General features: G+C 35.5%; 1 protein-coding gene across 2 annotated transcripts; it reads left to right on the forward strand.

The window, feature by feature from the left end:
• The first annotated feature begins 1,078 nt into the window (after positions 1-1,078).
• Positions 1,079-14,280, forward strand: LOC122091930 (Golgi apparatus membrane protein-like protein ECHIDNA). 2 transcript variants are annotated; one of them, XM_042662183.1, is made up of 6 exons: positions 1,082-1,253; positions 1,811-1,867; positions 2,337-2,540; positions 2,699-2,758; positions 5,467-5,593; positions 14,049-14,280. In XM_042662183.1, the coding sequence occupies exons 1-6, from the start codon at positions 1,239-1,241 to the stop codon at positions 14,135-14,137; spliced, it is 552 nt and encodes a 183-aa protein (XP_042518117.1). In that variant the 5' UTR covers positions 1,082-1,238; the 3' UTR covers positions 14,138-14,280. The 2 variants fall into 2 exon arrangements, with proteins under 2 accessions (XP_042518118.1, XP_042518117.1); XM_042662184.1 differs by lacking the exon at positions 2,699-2,758 and having other exon boundaries at positions 1,079-1,253.
• The last annotated feature ends 5,972 nt before the right edge of the window (positions 14,281-20,252 follow it).

The raw sequence follows: 20,252 nt of genomic DNA on the forward strand, positions 1-20,252 counted from the left end.
CGAATTTACCCACTTAAAGTCTTAAAAACCAAAAACATCCAAAATCAAATTCAAGATTACAAAACTAATCAAAACAATGGTTCTCCTTGAGCTTTCACGTACAATCAAGTATTTTTGTTAATTACAATTTTGAGTGGGTAGTCTTATAAACTTAAACTTAATTTTGAGTATTTTTGTTAACTAAAACTTTTGGTGGATAATTTTGTAAAAGAAAATACAAAAGTGAATAATCATGTAAGGGGGTGGATTAAAGACTCAAGGTTGAGTTTGATAGCCAAGAGAAGAAAATAAAAGAAAAAAATACAAAAAAATACTATTTTCTTAGTTTAAGAAATTCTCATTGTGTTCAGTATGTCTTGAACTAAGAGAAGATTTTTTTTTGAATTTCAAAATTCACCATAATAAATTAGGTATATTAACGTTTTTTATATTCTACTACAAAAAAAAAAAAAAAAGTTCCCTAAAATACAAGAAAACATATGATTTTTTTGTCTTCTCTTACCAACCAAACACAGCTTAAGCTTAAAAAAGAAAAATTACTTGATTACCCACTTATGGGTTTCCCTTTACAAAATTACCCACCAAAAGTTTCAGTTAACAAAAATACCCAAAATTAGACTTTCCTCTACAAAATTATCCATTTAAAGTTTAAGTTAGCAAAAATACCAAAAATTGAGTTTGGGTTTACAAAACTACCTATACAAAGTTTCAGTAATAAAAAAATGCATGATTATATGTGGAAGATGAAGACTCACTATTTTGGGTAGTTTTGTAATCCCAAACCTGATTTTGGATATTTTTGTTAACTGAAACTTTAGGTGGGTAGTTTTGTAAACCTAAACCTAATTTTGAGTATTTTTGTTAACCAAAACTTTTTGTGGGTAATTTTGTAAAGGAAACCCAAAACTGGGTAACCATGTACTTTTCCCGCTTAAGAATAAAGCGACTGGTTTCACTTAACCCGAACCGCAACTGAAGTACCGTATTGTTGTACTGCCGGGTGAAGATTGAGAAGGAATTTAAATTGCAGATTGAGGGTATTCTCGGAAACTTGTGATTCTTTTCGGAAGCCGTAAGTGCGCACCGAGAAAGAAGCTCGTGGGTCATTGCGGGCAAGTGGCAACTGAGACAAAGGTCGGCCGAAGAGGGAAGAAGATATTTTGTTGGTTTTGAATACTCATATGAACAAGGAGGGGAGAGCCAAGTGATCTCGATAGGGCATCATTTCATCTCTTGATATGGATCTAAACCAGGTCATTTCTCTCTACAGATCTCTCTTGTCCATTTTTATGCAATTCTTCTTTTGTTCGAACGTTTGTTGGATCGATAGTCAGTATGCGTCTCTAATTTCTCAGGTTTTTTTTCTATTTGAGTCAAGTTCGCGAGTGATCCATTAAGTTTGTGTTGTTATCTATATATTGTTTGATTTGGGAATTTTCATTGCGTCTCTCGGTTGCAATGCCATTAGTTAGGGTCCCATCAAAATTGTAAGTTAAATGTTAATTTTAAGAGTAAGATGAACTATTCGGAAATTAGATTATTCATGGCTGAAATATGATTTCCAGGGTGAGAGATCTATTTGTGCATTTCTTGTTTAAGGATTAAGGATTGTATTGTTAACTATGTTATTATCTTGAATCTCTATTTCATGTTGCATGGCGATAAGTACCAGATCTAATAATGGCAAACAATTTTGGGGGACGAGGGCTCAGAGTAGACTTGGCCAGAACCCAATTTTTGCAGAGTCAGTTTGTTGCTTGACTCATATGTACTATTTGTTAATCGATGATTATTTTCTTTACTTGTTCAGCCTGCAGGTGAAAATTATGCCAACCCAAAGACGTGCTTCTTTCATGTGCTATTCAAGGTTCAGTGTTTCATCATTATCTTTTGATTTATTGTTTTTTCCTAATGGAAAGTTTACCAAGACGGCCATGTTCGAGAGTTTCTTCAGACAGGCACCGCTAATTTTGCCACATTGTAGATACCTTTGGATATTAGGAAAGTGGTCAATTTTAGATCCAATTTGGCCATAGACCTTCCCAGTTAGAGTGTTAGACTCCAATTTGGTCATTGACCTTCCCAGTTTAAAGGTGTACCCTCCCATGTATGTCCATGCACCTCTTGTGGTTCTAGCACTCCTGGATTTGTTTTGCCACATGGCCAACTTTGTTTGGGCTGAAACTTGACATGTGAGTCTGGGAACCTTAGGTTCAACTTGTCCACAAATTTTAGCTTCATCTTATCTGCCACATGGTATAACTATGTGCCATCCATGGAATAGGAACTCTTCACCCTTTTCTCCATTTTACTAAATACCTTTTGGAATTTGACAGGCTGCTGCATTGGCGTTCTACATTCTTTCAGCACTCTTCTTTGATAGCTTTGTCATCATTTTTGTGGTAACTGTCATCCTTGCTGCTCTCGACTTTTGGGTAGTAAAGAATGTCAGTGGGCGGATATTAGTTGGCCTAAGGTGGTGGAATGAAATAAATGATTTGGGAGAAAGCATATGGAAATTTGAATGCCTTGACCAAGAGGTTGGTATTACTTTACGTCAAGTATATTAACTTTTTCCCCATGTCGGAATGAATTCTTTTCCTCCTCTTGTAAAACATTTGCAAGATAATCAAAGATACTTGAGATGAGTCTGCATTTTCGATGAGAATTTACCCTGTATCTTATTTATTTTCTGTAGTCATTGTCCCGGATGAACAAAAAGGATTCATGGCTCTTCTGGTGGACACTTTATCTCACAGTAAGTGAACATTCATTGAGGGTCCTATTTGAACAGTCATTGTCCCTCCATGTTTTTTGGTTTGTATCTTCCCCCCCATGATCTCTGGGGATTGGTGTGTATGTCTTGTAATTTCCTTGCATCAAGCTTGGTAAACTGTTTCAAGATATGAAAATGTTCGTGAAAACACTCTTGTAATGTCCTTGCATTATATGCATGTTGATGAATTAATATTTTGTTTGTGACCACTGTGCACATACATTTATACTTTGCCTGACTGCATGGTTGAAGAGATGTGATTGATTGGGTCTTGGATTGGACCAGATTGCCTGATACGCTGTCAGGATTGGATTGATCCAGCTGGTGGATAAGGCTATCCAGTGTGTATTCAATTTGGGATTGGTTCTAGAAGGGTGATCCAGCTTCGGATCAGTTGATCGTTGAGACTAGGGCTCTTGTTAGCCTGTATAGATGCAATGCCAAACCCTTGGTCTGAGGTTTAGAATACACTTCCGAGCTTTTCAGTGTTTCTTCAGAGAAACGGAAACCATTGATGTCAAACTAGATTACGAAGGGTAATCAGTCCCTATAGGATCCATCATAAATTCCAATAAGACTTAGAATAGATCGGATTCAACAGTAAGGATAGATCTGAAAATAGACTTAGATTTTGGTCAAAACTTGCATAAATTGTATCTCACCAAATTGGACTCCGTTAGGGCTGAAATTTGGATGGAATGGAGATCCTATATGGGGGAACAAACTATAAAAAATTGAACTAATTCTGCTGGCTGGACTGTGACTTATGATGGTTGCAAGATAAAGGAAAGTTTTGGTGTTTCTTCAAGAACTTGGGCTGGAAGCGTCAAATGATCCTCAAATTTGGATCGAGTGGTCCTCCTAAGATCCTCAACAAACCCTCAAAATCCGACAACAATAAGAGATTTGACTTGGAAGTTAACGGACTCGAAAATTCTTCTAGGCGGCCTAGTTAGGGTTTGGGCAGATGTCGCCTTACTGCAAGGCACAACTCTTATTTATGTTAAATATCATTAAAGTAAATGTTTTTATATTTTTTATAAAAACAAATAAAAAATATCATTTAAGTAAATAACTAATTTCATTTACTTAAGATAATATTCATATATAAGCAAATGCCCCTATTTGAATTCAATAGCTATAGTTTAAAAATCAAATTTCAAAAGGATAAAAAGTCAACCTCTCAGCCCAAAAACAAAAACTTGATTTTTTGTTTTTGGGTTAATTTTCAACTTTCAAATTCTTGGGTTTTTCTCAATTTTGAAAATTTTATAAATCTTATCATTGTAAAACATTACTGAAAACCAATGTGCGGTAAAATAATCTTTTGTTTTGATGTCCATAAAATTATTTTCATTCAGGCGATTTTAATAGCATTCACAAACTTTAAAATAAGTTGGACGGGAACATAAATTTGTCATTATGACTTAGATTTAAGTAATGTTAGACTTATTGGAAAGTTGGTTTTGTGTTCTACCTAAGACAAAAAGTTTCATGTAAAATAAAATCATTTGACCAATCAAACTCATTAGAGACCAAGAACATTTCTCTTAATGTTGATTTTTGATGACTTAATGTGACTTAATGTTGATTTTTGATGACTTGGTGTGGCTTAATGTTGATTTTTGTTGACTTAATGTGGCTTAAGATTGATTTTTGACAATACAAGCTGTGTATGTAGCATAACTAAATAATGTTAGAGAAGGGAAAATAAAAATAACACTTGGGTGACTTGGTCACCTATAGGCGCTTAGGCACCCCTCCAATGCCTTGGTTCGCCTTGCCATCTTAACAACTATGCATGTAACTGGAATTGGTTGTCTGGCTGTGTGCTCTTCAGTTCAGCAACGTGAGAGACTTTGTTCTCACAATAATTATGAATATATAGAAGTAGAATACGAGTAGGAAGTAGGGAAAAAAAAAGTATAGAAGGGATAGATGTGGGCGTGGTGGGCTATCTCAATCTTGGGTCTCTCACCCACAACTATGTCAGTTGTTGAAACATCTTTTCTTAGGAACAAACCATCAGGCAAAGGTCACAAAATATCATTAATCAACTGTGTTTCAACAACTACAATCAACCTCTTTATATAGTAGAGTCCTGTATTCAATTACATAGAAAGATCTACAATAGGAAATAACTGGAAAATAGAAACTAATTGAATTAAGACTCAAACTACCTAACAAGTAATAACTTGCTCACTAAGAAAGAAATAAAGGACATAACTAGACTTCTAGAATACTCAAATATAGAAGCCTAATATTCTTAATGACTGAGAAAGTAAAATAACTACTTAATCCCTTATAGGACTTAAATCCCCAATATTTGGGCTTATAGAATTGACCCACTACAAAAGTAAAACCAAAATATAAATCCCATCGCCCATACTACCCATTGGACACTCAAAATAACACATATTAGTCCATTCTTGGTCCAGTTTGATGGCTGAAGTAGAGAACCAGAATTGCACTAAAATTGGGCCAGCATTTAATCCTATTTTTTACAGCTCGATCTACCTTAACCATGTGTGATTTAATTTTCCAGGTACAAAATACTTAATGAAGATTAACCTTGGAACATACAAAAACCAGCATAAAAATAAGTGATTCACTAGTATGTAAAGTATAAATCTGTCAGCTCTTTTTTACCCTTGTAATCTCTGATGTATAGGTGTTATCTTATCTTTCAGGCAGTTGCATGGATATTCCTTGGTATATTTTCACTGATAAGATTCCAAGCAGATTATGTCCTAGTTGTAGGAGTTTGTTTGAGCCTCAGCATTGCAAATATTGTTGGATTCACTAAATGTCGAAAAGGTATGCAATTATTATATGTTTTATTCTGTTCAGTGGTTGATACTTATGAATTACACTATAAGTAAGTGCCTTTTCATCTACATTATATGTTAAATTAACTCTTTCCTTAAACTTAATCATCATTGAATTGCTCATGATCATACCCCTAATTTTTTTTTAGTCTTGTCTCTAAGCATACCTGGTGCACGAGGCTCCCGCATGTGCGAGGTTTGGGGGGCGAGAACCACACAACCTTACTTTACCTCGAGAATGCCAAGAGGTTGTTTCAACCGCTTGACCACCGGGTCGCAACATTCGTACCTTACTGTTGGACCAAGTTTTATCTATAAGCACAGTGGAATATTGTATAGTCCAGAGAGAATAGTGTTATACTCCCAAGCATCTGGTGGATGAGACAGTAAGAGGAATTAACGATAAGTTGGAGTTATGGAGATTCAACTTGGAGCCCAGGGTCTTAAGATTAGTAGAACGAAGACGGAGTATATGGTGTGTAAATTTAGTCACACAAGGATAGATAATGAAGTGGTGAAACTTGAGGAAAGAGAAATATCGCAAAGCGACTGTTTTAGATATCTGCGGTCAATCATAAACAAGGAAGGTGATACAAAAGATGATGTTTCTCATAGAATTAAAGTAGGTTGGATGAAGTGGAGGGGGCATTTGACGTGTTGTGTGATTAACATATTCCTCTAAAGCTTAAAGGAAAGTTCTATAGGACTGTTGTAAGACTAGCTATGATGTATGGAGAAGAATGTTGGGCAGTCAAAAAGCACAACATAGATCAACTGAGCATAGCAGGGATGAGGATGTTGAAATAGATGTGTGGACAAACTAGGAGAGATAGAGTCAGGAACAATCAAGTTAGAGTTGATTTGGGAATAGCCCTGATTCAAGACAGGTTCTGAGAATATCGTTTAAGGTGGTATGGCCATGTCCAACGGAGACCTAGGGATGCCCTGGTAAGGAGGAGTGACCATATCCAAATTGAAGGAGCAAATAGAGGTAGGGTCAGGCCTAAAATGACCATAGAGGATGTTGTAAGAAAATACATGTTGAGGCTAGGTCTTGATTCTAGTATGACCTCAAACAGAGTTGTTTAGAGGGCAAAGATCCATGTTACTTACTGATTGTAGGTGGGATGTTCATGTGGTGTTACTCTGTCTCTTTATTTTTCCTTTTTTTTTTTCTCTTTATGTTTCCTTTTATTTTACCCTTTCATGAATCCATGTAGCCGACCCCATTTAGTTGGGAAAAGGCTAAGTTGTTGTTGTAGAATATTGTTGACAACGTTGTATCTATTGGTGTATGATGTCTTGTATTCCGTCACAGTTTAATCTAGGGAGTACTGGTGCAGGCGCCTCAATAGGCAGGACGGTAGTCCCGCTAGTCTGTTAGTAGGCCGTGGGGGTTGCATAGCGGCAGGAGGCCTCCCGTTCATATTTTTTATTTGAGGGCAGTTTTGTACTTTTCAGATTAGGGTTTTTTTCGCTATATATTTGTAGCGAATGTTTTTTTCTCTGTAATGCAAGCAATACTGAGAGGTGTGAGGGACAAGCGCTATAACCCTATTCTCCATTGATAGTGAAGCAGGATCTCATCTCACCGAGGACATAGGCAATCTTGCCGAACCTCGTAAATTTATGTGCATTGTTTGTTCTTATTTTTTCATTATCTTCTGTATTGTTTTAGGGTTGCATTTTTATAAATTGGCATCAGAGCTCTAGGTTTCTGTTTTTTAGGGTTTGCTATCACGATGACAGGGAAGGGATCGAATGTCAAGTATGATATCGAGCGGTTCAATGAGAAGAATAATTTTACCCTCTGGCGTCAAAGAATGAAGGATCTTCTTATAGAACAGGGTTTGGCGAAAACGTTGTTGAGGAAGTCGAAGAAACCTTAAAAAAATTACTGATGAAGATTGAAGGAGATGGAGGAAAAGACGGTAAGTGCTATTCGTTTAAATCTTTCTGATGATGCCCTACAATATGTTGTGGGTATCGAATCTACACTGCAGTTATGGGTGAAAATTTAAAGCATCTATATGACGAAGTCCTTAATGAACAAGATGTTCGTGAAGAAGCAATTGCATTCTCTATAGATGAAGGAAGGTACAGATCTATTAGAGCATCTAACACGTTCAATCAGATCGTAAATAAACTTGCAAACATGGAGGTTAAGATCGAGGATGAAAACAAAAACGAGAATCGTATGATCACCTAATAACTATTCTCTTGTACGGGAAGGAGACCCTTGAGATGGATGAAGTCGTAGCTGCCTTGCCCTTGTGTCCAATGATACAAGGAAGAAGACCAGCGGTATGAAATCTTAAGAATAAGGTCTTTTCGGAGGTGACAAAGAGCAGGAAAAAGGGAGATCAAATCAGAAGGGATCTAGGAAGAATCGATTGAAATCAAAATGGGGCAAAGACATAGGTCTTTTGTTACTATTACAAGAAGGAAGATCATCTGAAGAGAGAGTGCTTGAAGAGGAAGGCAGACTTGAAGAAGAAAGGTATAGATAAGCATCTGAGGAAGCTAGCATGGCTGATAGTTCATATGGAGATGTACTCTCTATATCATCAGGTGAGAATCAATCTTTTGATTCTTGGATTTTAGATTCTGGATATTCATATCACATGTGTCCACATAAGGATTGGTTTGATACATATCAACCATATAATGGTGGATCTGTCCTAATGGGGAATGATACTGTGTGCAAGACCATTGAGATAGGCACTATCAAAATCAAGATGTTTGATGAGCTAGTAAAAACTTTAGCAGATGTGAGGCATATACCAGAATTAAGAAAAAATTGAGTATCTTTGGGGGCACTTGCCTCAAATGGCTACAAGTACATAGCAGAAGGTAGAGTTCTCAGAGTTATTAAGGGTGTTATGGTTGTTATGAAGGGACAGCTAACAGGAAACCTATACAGACTCATAAGGAGCACTGTTACAGGTGGAGCATTTATGACTACAGATGTAGGATCTAATACAAATAATACTTATCTGTGGCATATGCGGCTAGGGAATATGGGAGAAAGGGGATTGATGGATCTTCATAAAAGGAAACTATTGAAGGGAGTGAAAACTGGTAAACTGAACTTCTACAAGTATTGTGTGTTTGGGAAACATTACAAGGTTAGTTTCAAAACTGCAAAACATAAGAGTAAAGGGGTGCTTGATTATGGACACAACGATGTATGCGGTCCTTCAACAACAAAATTTAAAGGTGGGGTAGAATGCTTCGTGACCTTTGTTGATGATTACTCAAGGAAAGTATGGATCTACTTCATGAAACATAAAAATGAGGTGTTCATTAAATTTAAGGAATGGAAGGTTAATGTAGAAAGGACGACAAAAAAGAAAATTAAGTACTTGAGAACAGATAATGGAGGGGAGTACATGTACAATCCGTTTCTAGAATTGTGCAAAGCTGAAGGGATTACACGTCACTTCACAGTTCCAAAGACATCACAACAAAATGGTGTAGCTGAAAGGATGAACATGACACTTCGAGAAAGAGCTTAGAGTATGAGGCTGAATGCAGGGTTGAGTAAGAGATTTTGGGCAGAAGCAGTGAATATGGCATATTTCCTCGTCAACACATCTCTGTCAAAGGCGATTGATTGTAAAATTCCCGAACAGGTATGGATAGGAAAAACAGTAGATTCTTCTATTCTAAAAATATTTGGTTGTCCATCTTATGCTCATGTAGAGAGTCAGAACGTTCCAAGTTAGACTCAGTCTAAGTAGTGTATCTTTCTTAGTTTTGAGAAGGCGTAAAGGGATTAAAGTTGTGGATCCAAGTTCACAGAAGATTGTGGTTAGCAGGGACGTTGTGTTTGATGAGTCTCACATGGTGAAGTCAAATTGCAGTTCGCAAGCACTTGATGAAAATAAAGAAGGTTCTACTGTGCAGGTGGAGTTAGGTGAGTCAGAAACAACAAGAGAGAATGAGTCATCCAGTGACTTACTAGGACAACAGGAAGCAGTAGAAATTCCCTATACTGTGACAAAGGGCAAAGGGTAAAGGAAAGTGTACTCACAAAGCACATGTGAGATACGGGTTTGAGAACATGGTTGCCTATGCCCTCACTGTAGGTACAGGTGATCCATTTTCCTACCATGATGCTTTGAGTGATGCATAGCATGATAAATGGATGACAACTATGATGGAGGAAATGGAGTCTCTATAAAAGAACAAGACTTGGGAGACTGTGGAAAAATCTAAGGGAAGAAAAATCATTGGGTGTAAATGGGTCTTTCGTAAGAAAGAGGTAGCATCCGAGAAGGAGTGTGAAAGGTATAAGGCCAGACTTGAAGGGCTATGCACAGAAGGAGGGGGGTAGACTATAAAGAAATATTCTCTCCAGTGGTGAAACACACTTCGATCCGGGTACTACTTTGGTGGCAATTTATTTGGAGCTTAAACAACTTGATGAAGATTGCATTTCTTCATGGTGACTTGGAGGAACAAATTTACATAGAGCAGCTTGAAGCTTTCAAGGTTGATGAAGATTGCATTTCTTCATGGTGACTTGGAGGAACAAATTTACATAGAGCAGCTTGAAGCTTTCAAGGTGCAGGGAAAGGAAGATCAAGTTTGTCTACTCAAGAGGTCGCTTTATGGTCTTAAGCAATCTCTTAGGTAGTGGTACAAGCGCTTTGATTCTCACATGATGAAGATTGGCTACACAAGAAGTGAGTATGATAGTTGTGTTTATTATAAAGTGTCCAGTGATAATTCCATTATTTTGTTGATGCTTTATGTTGATGACATGTTCATTACTGCTAAGAATAAACATGATATAGTCTCTTTGAAGTCTTTGTTGAATGCTGAATTTGAGATGAAGGATCTTGGTGCTGCTAAGAAGATTCTTGGCATGGAAATCCTTAGAGATAAAAATGCAAGTAAACTTTGGGTAACTCTAAAGAGGTATATTGAAAAGGTACTAGAGCGTTTCAATGTGAAAAAGGCTAAGCCGGTTAGCACTCCGTTAGCTAGCCACTTCAAGTTATTTGAAAGGAAATGCCCTACAACACATGAGGAGGTGGAGCAGATGTCTCAGGTCCCCTATGTTAGAGCAGTTGGGAATCTTATGTATGCTATGGTTTGTAGCAGGCCGGATTTGTCTCATGCAGTCAGTGTTGTTAGCAGATACATGAGTAATCCAGGGAAGGAGCATTGAAATGCAATTAAGTGGATCTTCAAATATTTGAGCAAGACTATAGATATAGGTGTTATGTTCAGTGGTAAGGGAAGTTCCACAAAATTGGCGGGTTATGTTGATTCTGACTATGTTGGTGATTTAGACAGGAGGAGGTCTATTACAGGGTATGTATTTACATTGACTAGTGGATCTATATCATGGAGAGTGATGCTTCAGTCTACAGTTGCATTGTCCACTACATAGGCAAAGTACATGGCGGCAATTGAGGTTGCTAAGGAAGGAGTTTGGTTAGCTAGATTGGTTCATGAGTTGGGGTTGGAGCAAGGAGGTACAGTGTTACATTGTGACAATCAGAGTGCCATACATCTTGCAAAGAATCAGATGTTTCATGCAAAGACAAAGCATATTGGTGTGAGATTTCACAAGATCAGGGAGCTTGTGTCAGAATGCAGTATTCACTTGAGAAAAATTCATACAGATTTAATCCTGCAGATATGCTTACCAAGCTAGTTACTACAGAGAAGTTTGAGTTCTGTTTGGACTTGATTAATATTACTCATTGTTGAAGATGGGGGACACACCAAATAGGTGTGGGTTTGTACCTCTGATGAGGTACGTGGATGAAGACGTCTACAGGTTATCTTTATAGGAGGCTCGACAGAATTCAAGCCAAGGTGGAAATTGTTGGTGTACGATATCTTGTATTCCGTCATAGTTTAATCTAGAGAGTACTGGTGCAAGCGCCTTGACAGGCAAGATGGTGGTCCTGTTAGCTGGTTAGCGGGCCATGGGGGGTAAGAGGCCCCCGCTCTAATTTTTTATTTGAGGGTAGTTTCGTACTTTGTGGATTAGGGTTTTTTCGCTATATATTTGTAGTGAGGGTTTCTTTCTCTATAATGCAAGCAATACTGAGAGGTGTGAGGGTCGAGCGTTATAACCCTATTCTCTATTGATAGTGAAGCAGGATCTCATCTCACCGAGGATGTAGGCAATCTTGCCGAACCTCGTAAATTTATGTGCATTGTTGGTTTTTGTTTTTTCATTATCTTCTGCATCGTTTTAGGGTTACGTTTCTACAGTAACTCGTGTGGATCAATAAGATTTAGGTATAATTCTTTCTACAGATAACTTGATTTGGTTTTCAGTAGTTGGGGATGGTTCTGAATTTGTATTAAGGAGATCCATGCTATCTGCGTACTGAATCATTGAAATGCATGTTATGCATGTTTGGCTAAGCCTCTTGATCTTTTGCTACTCTGGTTCTAAGAAGCTAGCTTCTGAAGATTAGAAAAGATCAATGGGAGTAGGAATTTGGAATTTGAGATCTTGATTGCTGCACGGCCCATCTAGGAAAAGGCATCTTGTGGGGTCCGAATATCTGCCATGTGGCAGTTGGGATAGGGCCCAATTTTTGGGGGCTGGTAGACCCCATGGACCCCTGCTTACATATCAAATTTCAGCCTGAGCAGTGTTTGCCAAGTGACAAAACAGAGCTTTGAAAACTCCGAGAGTTGGGAGAGTGCACAGTAATGGCTAGACTACCAGTGCATTTGAATGGGCATAGTCAGAGATGCTTGTCATGTCACTACAATGGGGTTTATTTAATTAGGCTCTGAAATTTGATATGTGGTGAATCCAGACTATGTCCTCTTTATTCAATGGTTGGAATAGCCACATCATTTTCCATGTGGCACAATAACTGAATAAGAGAGGCTTGCGCAGGAAGCCCTCCCTACTTGGGCAGGGCAAAAGCCTTGGAATCTCTTCTTCCAGAAGCTGAGAAGCCGCCTATTTGCCCTCTTCTGGGCTTTTTCTTCTCGCACAGAAGCAGGGAACGAGAAGCTTAGACAAAGCCCGTTGCACATAAAATATGACCAAGTGCTGTGGTTTGATTTTAAATCTCTTACATCATTCATGCAAGGCTACAGTCATTAATCATTAGTGGCTTCTGTTAAACACTCTCTAGCCATGTCCAGTCGCATGTATAGGGCTTACAGTTACTTCCCTCTATTTGTTCTAGTCTGTCATTGATTCTTTATGCCTGAGAAAAAAAAAAATTCCCTACTCAGATTACACGTAAATATTATTGAAGCAAGAACAATAAATTATAAATGCTGGACCACACTGTAGATGTTTGCTAATACTTCCAAGTGGACCATCTATCCTTCATGATGTTCCACATGAACCTCCATGCTTGTAGTGGATCATGAGTTTTCCTGGGGACTACATGGATTTGTTCACGTGAGATTATATATATATATATATATATATGGGTAGTTCTGAACTTTAAGTCTTGAGGAACACTTAATGGATAAGATTCCATCCTCTTCTATAATTGCTTAGTCGAGTTCAAATACAAATCTAATCGTTTCAACGATTTTCACTTAACTTTTGGATCTTTTCTCATCTAGGCAGTCATTCTTAGTTTTAGGTCCACCTCACTTGTTTGACTGTTGTACTATTATATCTCCCGTGTATGAGCATAGTGGGCATCAACTCTTCAGTAGGCACCTACTGTAGAGATTGCCTTTGTAAGTTTGTTTCATATTTTGATACTGTCAAAAGACTGCTGCATTTTGGATCCACAATATTAAAACTGGACTTCTATCTTCTATAAAACTTATTAAAAATTTCACCTTCTTCATAAGTATGCAAACATTATTATCAATTGAGGGAGTTGCCTGATTGGATAATATTAAGGAAGATATAATTGTTTTTCATACAAAAACTTAAATTGCTCCCATCACATATACAATACCGGTCTGGTCCATGTGCTTCTTGTGTTGATCAGATGCAAGTCAGTTGAATACTGGTACACAGAAGAAGATATGAAGCTATTTATTAGCACCAAACAGAAAAATAATCAACCAAAAGTGAAATAGAGAAGTTTTTCTTATACACGAGTTGTCATTGGTCTTTACCAAAAAAGTTGTCATTGGTGATATAAGGAATGTGTCAAATGGTAAAAAATATGCCATGAATGGTCAGAACAAATGGGGTATGTGCATGCAGTGATGCCATATAGTGCTTATTTGTTTTAATGAAGTCACTATTTATCCAACAAGAGATGATTTGAGAAAATATGATTCTCCAGTTATCTCCAGAAAAGCTGATGACGAATGGGCTTTATAGATGTTGTTATGTGAATGCCAAAGTAAGAGAAGAATGTGTTTAAGATAAATTGTAGATTGGCAGCTTATATAGCTATTCCTCTTTCCATTGTCAATTGATGCATTTTTGTACACCTCAACTTGATCCTGAACTTTTATCTTGATCACTTCAGATGCCAAGAAGCAGATTCAAGCATTTGCCTCAGAGACAATTGCATCACGTTTCTCATCAACGGTCCAGTCGGTATTTAGTGTTGTCTGAGCTGTTGATTTAAAAAAAAAAAAAGAAAGAAAAAGATGGAAGGGATAAAATGGATTTGACTGCACAGAATTAGTATATTGAAGTACTGATGTTTTGCCTAATATCATTCTTGACTATATTCATCATTGGTTCTTCCCGGACTAGTCTGCATTTGTAGAAAATATGCTCCTTTTTTATTTTTTGCCAAAATGCATTTTACAAATTTCAGTGTCTTGGTTCACTAGTTTGGCATTTTAAAATGTTGGAGCAAACACCAACAAATATGAAGAAAATAAATATAAATTCACGCAAAACATAGAGATTTAACGAGGTCCACCCATCGATGTGGTGTATTACGTCCTTGAGTGAAGAAGAAGATCAATATTGATAAAAGATTACAATAGAGATCTCTCAAGAATTCCTTAACTTGCAGCAAAAAACCTCCAAATCTTACTATAACACTTGTTCAACAAGACAATAATACATATATATACTCCTCCAAGTCGGGTTGATCCATTGGGTTGTAGTCAGGTGGGTCGTATTGTACCCAACCCTTCTGTTACTATCATAGATCTAAGAAAAAAATCCCAGTTAAGTAACAACCAAAATATGCTGGAGTGGATCAAGAATTCGAGACGAACATAACATATGATGTGCATAACATATAATGTTTTATATAACCTTAAAGTTTATCCTAAACTCTTGACCTTTGCCTATAGACTGTAAACCCCATATTCGTAATCCTAAACCCTAGATGTTAGCCACTAAATTTTAGACTCCAAACCCTAAACCTTAAACCCTTAAAACTAAACCCTAATCCCTAAACCCCAAAGTCCTAATCCCTAGCCCTAAAACCCAAAATATTTTTTTAATTCATGTTATATTTGATTGGATGTCTTCCTGAATTTATAATTCTTTTAATTCCTTACAAATTTTGTTTTTTTTGTTGCCTCCTTGGATTTGGTTTAAATATATTTTGTGGGTATTGGTACAGTTGGCTTAATGTGCCTTTATGACTAAACTCCATTTGTGGTGGAAGTCATCAAGCTTAATCCCCATCAATGCCTAATCTTGGGATCACATGGCTATTTAAACCTAATTTTTTCTTAATCATTTAATCACGTCCACTTGTTTATACATTGATTTGCACATGTAGCATGTTTCCATAAATGTAGTAGTTCCAATATATGCATAATTGTGTATTAGAAAGAATAACAAAGAAGGGGATAAACGTGCCACCAAAATATAATAGTGTTCGGAGAATTGGTTACAATTGAAACCATTAAGCACAAGCTCTTAAATTGAGACTCTTTCAATTCTACAAGTTAATCTCCTTGAAACATTATAAAAGTTCATAAATTAGAGGACACCTTTTTTTTAACTCTTGGATCTAATCAAACGCCTTCAATTAATCATCCGAGTTAGGTATTGAAAGAAGCATCCTCATAACACTACTATACATTTGGTTCCATTACTTATTACTTTCAATTGCTTACAGGACTTGTTGCAACAAAATGGCCATACCACATGGCCTAAATCATGTCTTCCAAAACCTAACACACCAACCTTAATTTCTATAACATGATAAACACCTACCTTGCTCAAAGAAAAAAAATTTGATTTAAAAAAAAAAAAAAAGCAAAAGAAAGTATAGGGTCAATATGTGCTTTCTCTCTCATTTCTGCTATCTCTTCTATAACAACAACAATAATAACGTTCAAAATCCTATCCCAACTTAATGGGTCAGTTACATAGAGATTCCAAATAAGGATGAGCGTGAAAACCCATATAAAAAGATTGATGAGTTATGACTAATTATAATAAGTATCGTCTCTCTTTTCTCATTAAATATATTATTTCATAATCTGTTATTAACTTTACATGTAAGTTGCTAAAATAAACAGGCAACTTTTTTTTTTTTACGAGTAGAGAAGATCTACTAGACACTTAAAGCAATGCGAGAAAGAAAGAGAGAGAGAGAGACTGGAGGAAGCTTTTATTATTAAGCACATGTGGATATTAGTGTTTTGGTTATGAAGTGGCATTATCATTAGCTTCTTCCTTTTTTTGGTAAAGTCATTAGCTTCTTTCGGTATTGACACCTCACACAAGCAACAGAGACAATACAAAACAACAAAAGAGGCAAATCAATTTTCCCAAGGTAGTTAAAAATGGTAGAAAGTTAAATGCTTACCATATTTTCCAATTCTCATATATATATATATATACACTAGTAAAAAAATACATGTGCAAATGCACGTGTGGCCGTATGAGGGAGAACAAAATGTCTACATTAAATTAATTATATTTTAGAATTTTAATCATATATTATATCCATTGAAACAATTAATAATTTAAGATGATTATTAAATATTAAATTTTAAATTTCAATTAATGATAGATAAATACGGATATTTTTAGACAATCAATTGTTAAATGCTATTCTAGGGCAGAGTGGAGAGAGAGAAAAATGTAGAAAGTGAAAACTGAATAGAAAATTTTAGGAAGAAACCTTTTTAGAACATTTAATTGGTTTTTAAAAAGGCTCTCTCTCTCTCTCTCTCTCTCTCTCTCTCTCTCTCTCTCTCTCAAAGTTATTTAATTACTATTAATATGGGAGATGAATCTAAAAAGGCCTAATGTTTACACGTTTCAGAAAGGATTATATACATATTGGATTTGTATTGTTTTCCACGGATATACTATACTTAATATTCACAAAAGTGTAAGATATTCACCTGATATGATCCTTATAATGGATAAATGAGTTTCTTAATATGGTGCACCAGCTGAAGAATCTTTAAAGGAAATCAACAGACATGGGCAAATATACTCACAAAATAAACCTTTCACCCTATACCTCTTTCTTCGATGAACTGACAAAAGGAGAGATCAATTAATTGAACATATCAGCACAAAGTAAGTTGCATTACCTTCCAAGTTGCATCTACTTCATTATCATGAATTTAATAACAAAATACATGTAAAAGCCATAAGTCACCAGTCTTCGGTCTACCCAAATTATCAGTTTTAGAGACCTTGAGAAGATATCTCCAAGGCTGTGGAGAGAATCTTTTTCTAGATTTAAAGAATAGCTTCATAGATATACAATTTATGAATTGATACTTTAGCAATCATAAAGATGGATCACATTGTATCCAACACTACGTTCGTTCTTAAAGAAAATATTGTTAAAAGAAAAGAATCCTTATTTTGATCGAATTGGTTTGCTCTGGGATGGGAGGATTCGAACTTCTGAGTGATCGGAACAAAACCCAACGCCTTACCGCTTTGCCACACCCTATTTTGATTTCTATTTGACCTCATAAACATAAATATCAATGTTGGTTGTCTGTCAATTCAAGAATACTTTTACATATATCATTTGTCTTCTCATAACCATAATTATGTGCACTCAGATAATGAAAATAAAGAGGAAGACACCAATTGAAGAAAAGTGGAAGCAAAAAAATATAATGTTTAAAGAAAAAAAAAAAATAGGGAAAAGAGAAGCATCATAATTCCAAAACACAAATATAAATTTATTAGAAAAATAAGGAGAACAATATTGGCAATAAATACCTTCACAGATATCACCAATCTTCTCAAAACCAAAATAACTTCCTTCAGGCATCATAAACACAACTTCTTTTAGGCATATGGTAGTATCTCGTTCAATAGCCCATGCATTCATCATCACTTGGGCATCCTTGGGCACAGTGAACCCCACAGATATTCACTTTAGCTTTAGCTATAGGAGGGTCAAGAGAGGAATTGGTGGTTGCGGACTCCTTCACGGCTGCCTGCATGTCTTATGATTTGATTTGAAAAGTAAGGTTTGGAATTAGTCAAAAGTGATCAAAACACGAGGAACATCCAAAAATCATCAAGTTCATAATATTTTCATTGTTTCATTGGAGCCATTCACTAACCAAGATCTTAAGCTTTGTGTTATCACCTTCACCAAAAATCTCCTTATTTGTGTCTAAAAATAACCTAATTTTATCCAATGCCTGATGTAGAGTAAATGAATTCAAATAAAATCAGTGGCATACAAGAGAGAAATAAAAAAATACTAAGACATCAATAACGATTGTTATTCACATGTAATAAACGGTTTAGTAAATTTTTCATACATCAAAAGCATCGGAGATAGCTCTCTAAAAAATTATAATATCCATGAGGCAAGAAACCTCACAGTGGAACTCGAATTTCTCTACGTTGCTACGATGTTACATATCTGAGAGCGATTCCTCTTACTTAAACCATATGATTGCTCTTATTAAAAAATGATAAAGAAGAAAAAGGAACACCATGTCTGCACATTCTAATAGGGATACAAAGAAGATACAACATCAGAACCCCCCCCCCCCCCCCCAAATATATATATATATATATACAGGAAATAATTCCAGAAAAGGGGTAGAGGAAAAAATTCTTAGCAAATCCAAATCAGTAGATAAACCATTCAGAAATGGTGCTGATCTTATCTTCAACCTTGTAAAATCAGAAAAAACATATTTGACAGAAACAACATAAAAACTTGTCTCTACCTTTCATGTCTCACCCTTACATATACAACATAATAATCAAATTAAAACCTATAACAGAAAAAAAATAAAGAAGAAAAAGGAACTTCATATTTACATATAGTAATAGGGTTACAAAGAAAATACAACATCAGAAGCGCAAAAACTAAAACATATCAATGTAGAAAACAAATCTAGAAATGGAGGAGAGGGGAAATAAACTTCTTAACAACATCAAAAAAGATACGTGAAGGATTACAAGATTTACATGCCAGTGTTTATGAACTGATCACCATGTATTGAATGGAGAAAACTCATACAAATCATACTGCAAGTAGATATGTCCTTGTTAGATCACCAAGAGGTGCATATATAAAGAGAGATTGAAACGCAAGTTTAGAATCTCAAATACAAAAGAAGATTGAAAGAAAGGTTTTGGACAAGAAGCGCTCGATTAAACCTGTTTTATAAAAAATGGCAACAAAATAAACAATCAACGGATCTCAACCCACTTGAGCGAATGACAACTTCCTCCAAAGTCCTACACATGTAAGGAAAAGTTCAATAAATAACATCTACAAAGGCGAGAAAAAATTCAATAAACAACGTCCACTGCTTATAAATAAATTATACTAGAACTCTAAATCATAATCATATCAGTAGATCGAATTATAGGGCAAATAAGAGCCAATCTAAAGCTGTGGTTCAATTAAAAGAGAAGCAATTAGAGGATTCAGACAATCCTCCAATATCTTTAACATCCTCTGATGGCCAATAGTGAAGACGTGGATAAACCAAGAAGAGAAAAGATCCTTTTATTTTTTTTTTGAAAAAGAGAATAGATCTTTTGGTAGAATATGAGTTTGTATTTGATATTATGAAAGGAGAGATCATATTTTAAGTTTGAAAAAAAAAAAATAGAGTTATTATTGATAATGAAATTAAAAGGAAATTAAGAAAGCTATTGGAGAGAGATTTTTTTTTGGTAGAGAATTTTTTTTTTTGGGTAAATATGAGTTCATATTTGATATTAAGAAGAGACAATAGAAAGGAGAGATCGTATTTTGAGTATGAAAAAAAAGTTACTATTGATGAAGAAATATTTTAATAAAGCAAATTTTTTTTTTTTTTTTTGGTAAATAAATAAGAAAGCAACTGGGGAGAGAGAGAATATAGAAAGATATAAATTTTATTTTTTAATATAACTATAGAATAATATTATTAAATAAAAACATTTCACAAAGAGAGAGGAACGTGATAGAGATAAGGAATTTTTTTTTTTTTGTGGTAGAAATAGATAAGGAAACTAATATTTAATTATAATATTTTTAAGATTTTTAATGTATATATATAATGATATTATTATATAAAAGATATTTCACAAAGAAGGAAAAGAATTCCCATAGAGAGAGAGAGAGATAAGGGAACTAAAATTTGTGAGAGTTTGAAAGTGAGTAGAAGACGTGAGAGTTTATTAAAATTAATATTTAATTAAAAAAAATCTTGAAAGAACACACATTGAGACAATAAAAAAAATCCTAAATTATAGGGTTCTAAAGAGAGCAACGTGAGAGAGAGGAGGGTTATTTTGATAAAAAAAAAAAAAA

Source organism: Macadamia integrifolia, chromosome 10 (genome assembly GCF_013358625.1).
Source record: "Macadamia integrifolia cultivar HAES 741 chromosome 10, SCU_Mint_v3, whole genome shotgun sequence".
Classification (NCBI taxonomy): Eukaryota; Viridiplantae; Streptophyta; class Magnoliopsida; order Proteales; family Proteaceae; genus Macadamia; species Macadamia integrifolia.

What these genes read in the sequence shown, in the direction of transcription:
- LOC122091930 (XM_042662183.1), top strand. An exon ending in TCTTTCATGTGCTATTCAAG is followed by an intron (nt 1,868 to 2,336) that starts GTTCAGTGTTTC and finishes GGAATTTGACAG; the next exon opens with GCTGCTGCATTGGCGTTCTA. An exon ending in ATTCACTAAATGTCGAAAAG is followed by an intron (nt 5,594 to 14,048) that starts GTATGCAATTAT and finishes TGATCACTTCAG; the next exon opens with ATGCCAAGAAGCAGATTCAA.